At 40.1% G+C, this 12,994-nt stretch overlaps 1 protein-coding gene across 1 annotated transcript; it reads right to left on the reverse strand.

Moving 5' to 3' along the window:
* Positions 1-45: 45 nt before the first annotated feature.
* LOC130411384 (interferon-induced protein 44-like) lies at positions 46-6,224 on the reverse strand. Its single transcript, XM_056735982.1, has 8 exons — positions 6,116-6,224; positions 2,612-2,680; positions 2,484-2,517; positions 2,047-2,251; positions 1,579-1,719; positions 1,322-1,493; positions 1,085-1,185; positions 46-960 (listed from the first exon to the last, which is right to left on the reverse strand). The coding sequence occupies exons 2-8, from the start codon at positions 2,664-2,666 to the stop codon at positions 787-789; spliced, it is 882 nt and encodes a 293-aa protein (XP_056591960.1). The 5' UTR covers positions 2,667-2,680; positions 6,116-6,224; the 3' UTR covers positions 46-786.
* Between the last annotated feature and the right edge of the window lie 6,770 nt (positions 6,225-12,994).

Genomic DNA, 12,994 nt, shown 5'->3' on the forward strand with positions numbered 1-12,994 from the left:
ACTTTAAAACATTGTCAAAAATATTTCAAATAAAAACACAGGAGCTGTTAATTTACTTTCTTTACTTGGGGAGGACTTCTTTTATGCAGAAAGAAAACTGGCAGCTTGAACAACAAACACAATATAAAAATCTATTGGCCCAACAATACAACACAAACATTTCTTATATCACTTTTAAGACTTGATCTTAAATGGACAGGTTGACCTAAAGTCTAGAATCGTATCTTGTACTGACAAATTATTAAAAATGAAACTTATGTGGCAAAAGTTGATTTCGCCGTTCAAAACATCTCTCAGACAGAGAAGGTCCAGGTGTCAAAGAGTTAACTTTATTTGTTCGAATCAAACAAAGTGAGATGTTCCCCAGAGCATCTGAAAATCCACTGCCCTCAGCCTACTGTTATAGCAAAACTTCTAAGAGGAGTACTCCTCAAAAACCAATCAGGTAAATTCACGTTATCTCCTATTTTCGTCATCCAATGCTTTTCATCTGCCACGTTTATTTCGTAGGCAACGAGTTACGTATCTAAAGGTGGTTCGCTCGTTGTTGTCTTATTTTCAAAACATATTTAAATTCAGTGGGCAAAATTTAAATACTTATGAAGTCATCAAAAACTGCTGGATCACGCCCAATAAACAGAGGAAAAGTACCCAAGGTTGTGAGAGAACAACATGTCACAAACTTTCAGGCAAAAATGTAGGCATTTGGCAGATGCTGTTATCCAAAGCGACTTACTATGCATTATACAATACATTTGTGTATAGAAATGACTTGTAGAGTCAATTTTACACCGTATCACTGCTATTAAACAATCTATCATCAGCAAGCCGAACGATCTGATCCAGAGCTTTCAGAATCAGAACATCAACATTATCATCAATGTCGATCTCATCATGATAGTTCTTCACTGGGAAGATGTTGCACATCGGCACACCCAGTTTGTCATGGCATATCTGCATCTAGAACAAAAGAGAACAAATCGAGCAATCAAATAATTAATACAGATAATTAGAAATAATTAATAGTCTTAATCTCAGATATTAATATAGATTGATAGATTTAAAATAAAGATAGATGATTTACCTTTTGTTTGATCTTCTTGCTGTAGTACATCTTCTGTAGATCTTTGTGTACCAGTGGACATGCTTCATCCACTTTGGTCATAACAATCACTTGAGGAATCCCTACAATGAGTCACAGACACAGTTTATAACACCATATAATATGTACATTTCTGGAATCTTAAGTAATAAAAACAATATACAAAGACATTCAGCCCAGAACCAGTTAAATTGACAATCATTGACAGTTCAGTTTTACCCTTTTCACTGATTCTGTGACGGATGATCTTCAACTTGTCAATGAGTTTGTCATCTGTCATGTCGACTGTATTAGCAGGTATGACGTAAACCAGACAGAAAGCCTGGTCAGAGAGACTGGGGTCACTGGCATACTGTTCATCCTCATGAGAGAGTGGCTTTGACTCATCAAACTACATTTGGAAAATAAAGACAAAACGTGTGAAACTTTTCGCCGTATTATGTGAATACAAATGATTTATTCCTTTGGTTAATTACTTTATATCCGTCCTTCACATGGCCATATACAGCCTTGATGATGTCCTCTGGTTGTGACCCGGTCAATGTATTTGGTTCTAAACCCATTATATCAACAAAGAGTAACGGGATTTTTCCACGACTGATGAAATATCCTTTAAGCTATAAACCAAGAACAAAAGCAGATGAATAAGTATTACCTGATTTATAGAATATTCAAACAATACATATTATCAGTACTGTATACAGTATATGTATCCATAACATTGGCATTGCTACCAGTTCAGTTCTGATATTGAAAAATACATTAAAATAATTAGGAAACATTACTAGAAGATTTTAGAATTTGTTCTAGGTGGTTTCTAGGACATGTCTAGGTGGTTCAGAAAAGTTCACATGCATGATTGAACATAATAAGATTTTACATTACATTTGCTTAGTTTTAAAAGTGGCTATATGTAATGCCACAATTAGATGAGAAATACCTACTGTAGTAGTGAAACTTCTACTATCGGCAGAAGATGAATTAGCTGGCGCGTCAGAGGTGATCCGTCCTTGAAAGACATTATTGACAGAGTTGATGAAGCTGGACTTTCCTGCTCCTATTGGTCCAGCAACCAGAATCTTGATGTGCTTCACATCTGGATTACTCAGACTGAATTCTTCTAGATGATTTTTCAGTTCTGATTTCTGACTGTGTCAGGACAAGAGACACAAATATTAAGTCTTCTTTTGGGTTGCACAGAAGAGAGAGTCAGGTATACATGCAGGTTTAGAATGACATGAGATTGAAAAATAATGACAGATCTTTATTTATTTTCCCCAGTATGCCTATTTGCATACAGTTTGTATGACATATCGTTACATTAGTACTATAAATCAGTATTATGGCAATTATGATCTAAGCATTTAAGTATATTACTTACTTCCATTTAAAGTTCCTCCATGGTTTTTCAAATTCTAGAAGAAGAACAATCATTTAAAATATTATTTAATCTGCTACGTGCTCTTAAGAAAGATTAATGGTCATTATGCTACTTATGAATCTTCCCACCTGGGTTATACGTTGGTGCTGCAGGTTGTACAGCCTTTGATTCCGTTTGACCCATTTCTTTACTTCCTTCTAAATCATACAACAGCAGAAATATCTTTTTATAGAAAACATATTTTGAACTTATAATATTAAAAATGTATTTTTGTTTATTTACATTACATTTAGGGATTTGGCAGACGCGTTTATCCAAAGCGACTTACATTGCTTTATCCTACACTGTAAAAAATGCCTGTGAAGTTTACGGTAAAATTCTGTTCTTTTCAAACAAAAAACATGTTATCAGAAAGCATCCGTTAAAAATAAGGAAAAACATTGTAAAATTGTCTGTAAAATTAATAGCAAAAATCCATCGTTTTTACGGAAAAACCCTGTTAAAGTGCTTGTGAAATTAACAGTGAAATTCTGTAGTTTTCACAGAGAAAACTTTTGTCAAAAAACGTCCGTAAAAATACGAAAAACACTGTCAAATTCTCTGGGAATTGAACAGTGAAATTCCATAGTTTTCACAAGGAGTTTTTTTAACTCCACAAACACTTTTATCACCTTCACTTACAGACACCACTGTCACTTTATTTCTGTTGCATGTCTACAAAAGTTCTAATTGAGAATTAACACAAGTTTACATGTTAATGGTTTTGTTGAGTCACCATTATGGTGAAGAGTGTTTGCTTTAGTTGTGGTCTTGACCCTTTGCTTTACATGTGAAGAAGTCTTAACCCAGTTTTGATATCTGTGTGTTGAAACATAGACCGAAACAGGTGGGTAAAAGCTCAGACAAAGCTAACTATTAACTTCTTTAGGTTGGAGAGTTTAGCTAGTGCTTTAAAGTTATTTGTTATCATGATTTATAATATTGCATGAAGTTAAATAATATACTGAAAGTCTTCGACAACACATGAGACGCAGAATAAATGTTCTAGCACACATCAAGAAAATAACAGTTTGTCTCAACAATGGTGACAACACAAAAAACCATTATGGATAAATGCAATGCATTCTGGGTATCATCAAAGCACAAAACTCATCAATGATTCCCAGCATGCATTGCGTCTGTAAGATTTTCAATTGTTAGTCACCACTGTTGAGATTCATACATTGATTCTTGATGTGTGAGTCAAAGACCAAATTCAAATCTTTTGACGGTTCAAAAACTAAACTTTTGTAATGATTGTTTCTGGAAACGTGAATTTTAAATGTAAATTCATTTAGACATTTGAAACAAACAAATAAAGTAATTAAACAACATCGTAATATTAGCTTTTGAAAAAATCTAATCACATTTTCACTTGTTGCTATTTGCTACAAAACTATTTTTTATATAAAACAATGTCATAGCATCCGAAAGAGAAATGGTAATTTGTGTATGACGGCTGAAAGACGCCAACTAAAGCAAACACTGATCACAAAAACGGTGACTTTGAATACACCAATAAAACATCAAGTCATGGATGTTATGCTGCAGTCCCTGTGAAGCAGAAGTGATGATGATCGTCTTCAGTATTCTGACGTGTTTCAAAGATGAATAGTAGGTGTGGCTCATGTTTTCCACTGTGAATTGATTGGATGAATAAAAACAGGATGTTCCCGTAATTTTACGGTAGCTTGCTGGCAACCACAGCTGCCGGTATTTTTCCGTAAAATCTACTGAATTTGTATTTTCTCTCTTTTTTCTGATATTTAATGTTTCGTGGGTCACCACTATGCTGAAGAGTGGACTCTGTGTTTAAGTCAAGATCAGGCAATTGCATGCCGATGTCATGCTGCATGTTGTTTTGTTTAAAAGTGACTTTGATGTTTTAATAACAAATTTCAAAGAAGAAAATTAAGTAAATTTAAAGTTTTCACTTTTGTGCATTTGGACCAAATTTCAATTTTATATAAAGAAATTCTGTTAATGTAAAAGACTCAAATGTATTAAGTTCATACAGAGCTTGAAGTTTGTGCCCAGAAGTTTTAAACTGCAAAGCTGTTTACGTTCTTTTCCTGTATTTTTCAACCACAGCTGCCGGTATTTTTCCGTAAAATTTACGGATTTTTTTTTACAGTTTTACATAGGTATTTGTAATAATCTGGGATCGAACCCACAACCTAGCGTTGTTAACACAATGCTCGTATCACTGAGCTACAGGAAAGCTTTTATTTAATGTAAATAGCATTTTCCCAGGTGCAAAATTTAGCTTGCACTTCAACAAGCGTGAAAATGGAATAAAAGCAACATTTTTTATTTGATTTCATTTTTTCATTTGCAAACATTTCACAAGCCACATTTAATTTTTTATTTACTTTTCACCAAAACCCAAGAGCACTGTCGGGCACGTTACTTTAAAAAAAGTAATTAGTTATAGTTACTAGTTACTTCTCACAAATATTTTAGTAACTGAGTTACATCATTATAAAAGTAACTGGAATGTAACTATTGCTTTACCTTTTAAAAAATGTTCAAACATGTCAAATAACTTGGATGCCCCCAATATTAAAAAAGTTAAATGAATAAAATGTAAACTAAATAGTTTTTAGTTATAAATTATTTGTATAAAACATTGTCTAGTCATGTCTACTAATAGTGTAGACACTTTTTTATTTTAGCTCTGGGTTAATGTTGAGACACCTATTAAATTCAATATTTTATATATCAATATATCATTATTGTAAATATTGTTTTTGTAAATATTATCATTATATATGAATATTAGTTCGTGCATACTTTGCTCTGTATGAGACGGAATATGTAATTACTAGAAATTATTGTTTGACAGCTTTGCACGAGGATAGTTTCACTTTCGCTTCGGAAATGTTGTAGTTTTGTGTTACCCGCAGCATCATAAAGGAATAACTTGCACGTTGCATCATCAGCCAATCATCATCAGTTATGCAGTTTCATCCCACCCACCCTACACAACCCGGAAACAGCATAGAAAAAACATTGCAGATAGTTGTATGAGAGGCAGCGTACTCGGAAAAAATCTGCTTCAGTGAGCTCGATTATAGTAACGCTGCATTTTCTTGTCAGTAACGGAAACGGCGTTGTAACGGGGAAACAGTAATTCGTTTGATTACTCGGCACTGTAAAAACTAACAATGTTTATTTATAACGCCCTTATTTCCATCGCTGCCCAAGAGTAAACATCACCATAACGGTGACTTTAAACAAACGTTATTTTCAGTTTCTGTTTACTCTCAATAAGATCTCTCATGCACATATGAGAAGATCAATTCAAAATGGTTTGCAAAAGGCGAATATGGTATAGAAATGGTTTGTATAATTGTTTAATGTTTGTGTGGTTGTTGTGTGCTGAATCACACCCAAGACCACCGTTTTAGATGAACATATGAGGTACAGAGAGATCACACTAGTCAAACAAACTATACCTGAGGTGTCCAAATGCTTGAGCTTGGTTCATACAAAGCCATACAGATTGTGATGCAGGGTGTTATTTTTTCATTAAGCTTTACCAGTCAACACAATTTAAAATAAACTTGAAACGCTATAAAATACATTACTACCTGAGTTTAGTCTCAAAATAATCCAAGGTGTAATTTGGGCGTCTGGTGTTTCAGATTTTTTTGTGCGAGTGATGCAGATCTCAGTCTCTAACACACGGATGTTGAAGGGTTTACTGGACAGCAAACAATGACTTCACAGGCTTTTATACTGTACTGTGATGCTTTCACTTTCTATGTAGGCTGCACCAAACTGTGCAAACTGCAGATTACTGCTGGTACAGAAAGGATCGTAGAAAATCATTCTACATCCTCAGCCCATTCACATGAATTGCGTATAAATAACACTCGGTCTGCAATATCGTATAATTCGCACGCCAAAATTCGATTTTGCGTGCATAAAATACGCCTATTTTTCCGTGCATATGATACGCCAATTTAGCGTGTGTGCATTTTAAACAGCAATTTTTCTCATTTGCCTGTCCCCTTACCAAAACCCTAAACCTAATGTTAGAGTCCGCGCATATACTAACCTTTACGCTAACCCAAACCCTAAACCTAACAGTATTATTCATTTCAATGTTTCCTCTTCATGTACGTTTAAAAATGGTTGCTCTCCACCAAGGAACAAGCAAACATTGGCGTATCATATGCACGCAAAATCAAACTTTGGCGTAAGTCTTAGACGATAATGCAACAGCGTGTTATTTATACGCAATTGATTAGACCAGGTTCCATCCTATAGCTGATGTTGGTTGCATTGAATCTGCAAATAATGTTGAGAAAATATTGACCTTTCAACAGGCATTTTTTTGTACATTGTTATAGTGTTGTAATATATATAAAGTGTCAATGTAAACTGAGATCTGGTGAACATTGTTAATGACTTTATGCGGGGGTTAGGAAAATTCCAAGGGCCCATGACTGACAGGGGCCCCAAAAGTAGGTAAAAACTAATATAAAATTATCAAACCATCATCATTCATTATATATTTATATATTAATTCAATTAATGATCTCTTGGTTTTCGGCAGTAAGTTAAAAATCCCCATTGTCCAAAAAGTAAAGATCCATATTCATCGACCACCCCTCTGTACCTGCATGAAATGGTTTGGTCCTGCGCTCTCAGTGACGGTGTTTAGTTGTAGTCAGTAGATGCGCCAGAACGTCTCGGGTTACTTTGCTGTAACCCTGTTCCCTGAAAAAGCGGGAACGAGATGCTGCGTTTCAAACGCTATGGAAGAACAGTCTTTGTTCGACCGGTTGTGAAGCACGTGTGTCAAACACGCCAAAAATTATTTTGGCTTTAAATAACCTCGGCAGGTGACGTGGCTAATTACACCCGCACCTGCCGGTTATAAATACGCGTGAATGCGGACAAGTCATCAGGTTCCAACTGGCACGCCTACATTGCGGCATTGAGGCGCAGCATCTCGTTCCGCTTTTTCAGGGAACAGGGTTACAGCCAAGTAACCGGAGACGTTCCCTATCAAAAGCTACATTCAATGCTGCGTTTCAAACGCTATGGGAACGAGAATACCAACGCCGCCGCACTGGAAGTGTCTCGACCCCCAAGGTTGTGTGACGTGTGTGCACAATCCGAGAGGAGGACTCAGGCACGACTCTGGGATGTAGACTCCAGGACACGTGAGCCGGGAGTGGTATGGACATCCAGACTATAAAATCTAACAAATGTGTGCAGAGAGGACCAGCCCGCCGCATCACACACTTGCTGCAAGGGGACTCCTCTTGCTAAGGCCATAGAAGAAGAAAGCCCCCTTGTGGAATGAGCTCTGACTCCTAGAGGTGAAGCTTGACCGCACGCCTCATAGGCCAGAGCAATAGCATCCCTCACCCAATGTGACATTGTTTGCTTGGTAGATGCAGAATAGCTTTGACCATCCCAGGGGCAAAATTTAAACAGGACGGTGAGGTCGAGAGCGCCTGCAAATCTCCGATTCTCTTAAGAGAGGTGATTGCCATTAGAAAAACTATTTTAAAGGTCAGAAGACTGACAGGCGCTGATTCCATAGGTTCGAAGGGGGGACTAACTAGACCCTCGAGCACTGTCGCTAAGTCCTATGGAGGGACGGTCCTTCTAGAAGGAGGCATCAGTCGCCTCGCTCCTCGAATAAAGCGGACAACTTAAGGGTGCTTTCCCACAGTAACCCCTTCAATCAGGGCGTGGCAGGCCGAAATGGCGGCCACGTAAACCCTGAGAGTACAAGGGCTTATCCCTGAGGACAATTTCTCTTGCAGAAATTCCAACACTGAAACTATCTGACCGTGAATTGGGTCTGCATGGTGCGCAAGGCACCATCTGTCAAAAACGCTCCATTTAAGGGCGTAGCACCTTCTAGTGGAGGGAGCCCTAGCCCTTAGAATAGTCTCTACTACATCAGGCGGGAGCCCACTGCCTCTCAGCTGGTGCCCTTCAGGGGCCAGACATGGAGGTTCCAGAGCTCGGGACGAGGATGAAACACTGTCCCCTGTGCCTGAGATAAAAGATCTCTCCTGACTGGGATCGCCCAAGGAGAGCGGTCTAGGAGGGATACTAGGTCTGAGAACCAGATTCTGGATGGCCAACGAGGAGCTACCAATAAGAGGAGAGACCCCTGTTGACGGACCTTCGCCAGGACTCCCGGGAGCAGAGCTGTCGGAGGAAATGCGTAAAGACGCAGTCTGGGCCACGTATGGCCCATCGCGTCCAGACCCAGGGGAGCTGGATGAGTCAGAGAGAAATATAGGGGACATTGTGCTGTCTCCTGTGTAGCAAAGAGGTCCACCTCTGCTTCGTAAAATCTTTCCCAGATTTGTTTGACTACTTCGGGGTGGAGTTTCCATTCCCCGTTTGTCAGAGCTTGTCTGGACAGCAAGTGTGCTCCCACATTCATATGCCCCGGGATGCGAATTGCTCTGAGGGACAGAAACTTGCCCTCTGCCCAGGGCAGAATCTGCTGGGCCAATTTGTTAAGGTGTCCTGGTGATCTATGTACGAGACTACTGAAGTGTTGTCCACCCGCACTAGGACATGGTAGCCTCGCAACTGCCGGAGGAAGTATTTCTGGGCCCGAAATACAGCCATCATTTCGAGGCAATTGATGTGCCAATCGAGAAGATGACCTCTCCAGATCCCTTGGGCTGGACGGCCATTTAAGACCGCACCCCAACCCGTGAGGGATGCGTCTGTCGTTAGCATCTTGCGACGACAACACGGACCGAGAGTGGGACCTAAAGTCAGAAACCGAGGTCTGAACCACATAGAAAGGGTGCGAAGCCCCTGGCGCGTCACCCTTATATGCCTCTGGGGGTTGGCCCTTGGATGAAACCCCCTGGCTCCTAGCCACAACTGAAACGGTCTCATATGCAGGAGGCCCAGAGGTATCACTGTGGAAGCCGCCGCCATGAGACCTAGAACTCTCTGAAAGTAATGATTTGTCAATTTCTGGCCTAACCTGATGCTCCTCAGGGTGTTTTGTAGGGACTCGACACGTGCCGGAGACAAATACGTTGTATTTTGCGTAGGGGAAAGAATGCTCTTTTTGACGTTGAGTCTCAACCCTAGAGCTTTGAGATGAGCTAGGACGACATCCCGATGTCGAAGCGCTAGCTCTCGAGACTGAGCTAAAATCAGCCAGTCGTCTATGTAATTCAAAATGCGGATGCCCCGGAGTCGCAAAGGAGCCAGAGCTGCATCCATGCATTTTGTGTATGTGCGGGGTGACAAGGCTAGGCCGAATGGAAGAACCCGATACTGGTAAGCTTCGCCCCCGAAAGCGAACCTCAGGAATCTTCTGTGTTGTGGCAAGATCTCTATGTGAAAGTATGCGTCTTTGAGATCAATCGTCACGAACCAGTCGTGACACTGAATTTGAGACACAATCATCTTGATTGTCAACATTTTGAACTTGAGTGTCTTCAAGTAGCGGTTCAATCCGCGAAGATCTAGAATTGGACGCAACCCCCCATCCTTCTTTGGGACTAGAAAATACCTGCTGTAATAGCCTGACTCCCTGTCTGATGTCACTCGCTGCGGTTGCACGTGCAAGTGGAGACCACGCCGTTGAAACGCGGAGGGCAATATGCAAATTGAATTCTGTAGCCTTTGGTTACAGTTCTTTCTACCCATGGAGAGATACCTGGCAGTAGTTTCCACGCTGCCAGATTCTCTGAAAGGGGTATCAATGTTGACACTTCGTCCTGTTGGGGGGATGCCAGACATTCGGTGCCCTGCAGAGTGGCAGGAGACGACCGAACATTTAGCATTTTTGAGACCGCTAATCCCCGAAAGGCTGGTAGCTGCGGGGATTGCAAAGCGGCCCTGTGAGGGTACCGAAGAGGAGCCTCTAGTTTCTCTTGGAATTCTGGGCAGCACACCCCCACAGTCCCGGCCACACATGTCTCAGGGTTTCTTCTTTTTCGAAGAAATAAAGCGCCTCAGGTCCGGACCTCCCGATGCGGCCTGAGGGGCACGGTGGGCTGCTCCCCTGCCTCTGCGAGGGGGGGGCGCGACTCGCCACACTCTCCCTGAGGACCTCACGCCTCAGGTAGACCGGACCCACCCGAGACTGTGTGCCTGGCCGGGACTGGGGAACTGATCCGGAGTGGGTGGCGACACTCCAGACGCTTGTGCACGGCGGGGTAGGTATTTGACGAATGCCTCCTCGTGTCGTCTCGCCTCCCGAGTTCACACTCTCCCTCAAGTCCCTGGGCGGCATGGTCAGCCCCCAAGCATTCAAACCAAAACAAATGCTTATCGAAATCGGAGAGGATCCTCTCACAGGGAGGAACACATCTCCGATCCGAGTCAGTCATGGTTTGTTTTCCTTATTCTTACACTAGGCTCAGAAACTCAGAGTGCTTGGTCACTAGTCTAAGAATGTAGGTAATATCTTGTTTGTTTTGTTCTGTTCTTTCGTTCCTTCGTTCCTTCGTTCCTTCGTTCGAAAACAACAAAGAAGGAGACTTCTCCCTCACACACACGCACCCACAAAGCGGTCCTTGAAGACAAAAGAACCTGATGACGTGTCCGCATTCACGCGTATTTATAACTGGCAGGTGCGGGTGTAAATAGCCACGTCACCTGCCGAGGTTATTTAAAGCCAAAATAATTTTTGGCGTGTTTGACACACGTGCTTCACAACCGGTCGAACAAAGACTGTTCTCCCATAGCGTTTGAAACGCAGCATCGAGTGTAGCTTTTGATAGGGAACTACAGTGACCACAATGTTGCCTAGTAACGTCAAATCAAAATCTCGTTTTCAAAAAAGGAAAGAGAGAAAAGAGAGAGTAAAGACAAAGGAAAGGGTGTCAAACTGTAACCCAGTTACCAGTTGCTACATGAAGTTTTATTTTGTTGATATCATATACTGATTCTTCATGTCTTTCACCTTAAAGATGATGCAGAATGATTAAATATGTTCAAGGATTGTGCTTCAAGCAATCACATAGTAAGATCACTACTTTAAAAGCTCATGAATCTCTGGAATCATGCACAGTCCAGTATTCATTAACAGACCATTTGCACTTCTACAGTTTCAAGAGCACAACAAAAACATACAGTGATCACAGCCATGGTGGTTTCTGAAGGTAGATGTTTACTATCAAATCTCCAAGTAATCTTTACCTGAGAAGTTCTAACTTTTACATGACAGCTTCTTCAAAATGAACGCTCATTTCTGAGTGAAAATTGAGTAAATCCCAAATCAAGTAAATCATACTCAACATATAGTTTTTAAGTGTACGTGAAACACCTGATTCAATCATCAGCTTGTTAGTATGTTCATTATAGAAACTTTACAAACATTCTGTCAGTCGACTGATGAGTTGAATCAGGTGTTTTATATAGAGACACATGTCAAATATTCTGGGTGTGGAGCCTCGAGGACCAGAATTGGGAAACACTGATCCTGAAGGTTTTGATTAGATGGATCAGGTGTTTTTGATGAGGGTTGTAACTTAACTCCGCAGGGCTGTTGCCCTCCAGGACCAGGAAAACGTTGATCTTGCGTTTCAATAAATTGCTCAGACAAAGAAGGTCCTTGTGTCAAAGATTTAACTTTATTTGTTCAAGTAAAACAAGGTGAGATGTCCTAAGTCTTTCTGAAAACATCTGAAAATCGGGTGTTTTCCAGCCTACATTGAAACTGAACCAATTAGGTAAATTCCCGCTTTCTCTTAGTTTTTGTTATCCAGTCGTTATTGTCTGCCACTATTATTTCTAGGCAGGTTAGTATCTAATGGTGGAATTTTAACCTTTACTCAGTTTTTAAAAATAGATTTATCTATAAAGTATCATCGGTTCATCATATGACTTCATCAAATTTTGCTGTATCTACTAAAAATATATTCCACTACTCTATCAAAAACATCAACAAGCGATGACAACATTTTACAGATTTCAACTTAACTTATTTTTATAAGTTACAACTTACTAGATAAAGTTCTAAATAGTAATTCGAAATGGTACGGACAATTCAATTCTACCTAAACACTGATGTAATTGTCATAGTCCTCATAAACCCTGTCCTTGTTTGACTCTAATGAACCCTGACAATTTAGTGATAACCACTGACTGCATGTAAATCATAACACAACTTCTATTCAAAAAGGCTCATTTATAAGCACTTCAGAGGATTTATTCTCTTATTTCCTTTGGATCGAGATCTTTGAAGGGTGTAGGAGACCCAACAACAGTTTCTTGAAGTTTCTTTCTGCATCATCATTCTGTGTCCATAAGAGGGTGCTATTGTCACGGAAAGAATCATGGGGTGAGAAAGGTACATCATTCTGAAGGGCCCTTCGAAGTAGCCAGTTATGAGCACTTTGGTGTGGAATGACCCTTTAATATGGTGGCCATTGATTGTTTTGAAGTTGTTTTGAAGTAGTTTGCTTTTTTATGATGGTTGTCAAATTGTAATATAAATAAGAAGCTGCTTTAAG

The sequence above is a fragment of the Triplophysa dalaica genome, chromosome 2, assembly GCF_015846415.1.
Source record: "Triplophysa dalaica isolate WHDGS20190420 chromosome 2, ASM1584641v1, whole genome shotgun sequence".
Classification (NCBI taxonomy): Eukaryota; Metazoa; Chordata; class Actinopteri; order Cypriniformes; family Nemacheilidae; genus Triplophysa; species Triplophysa dalaica.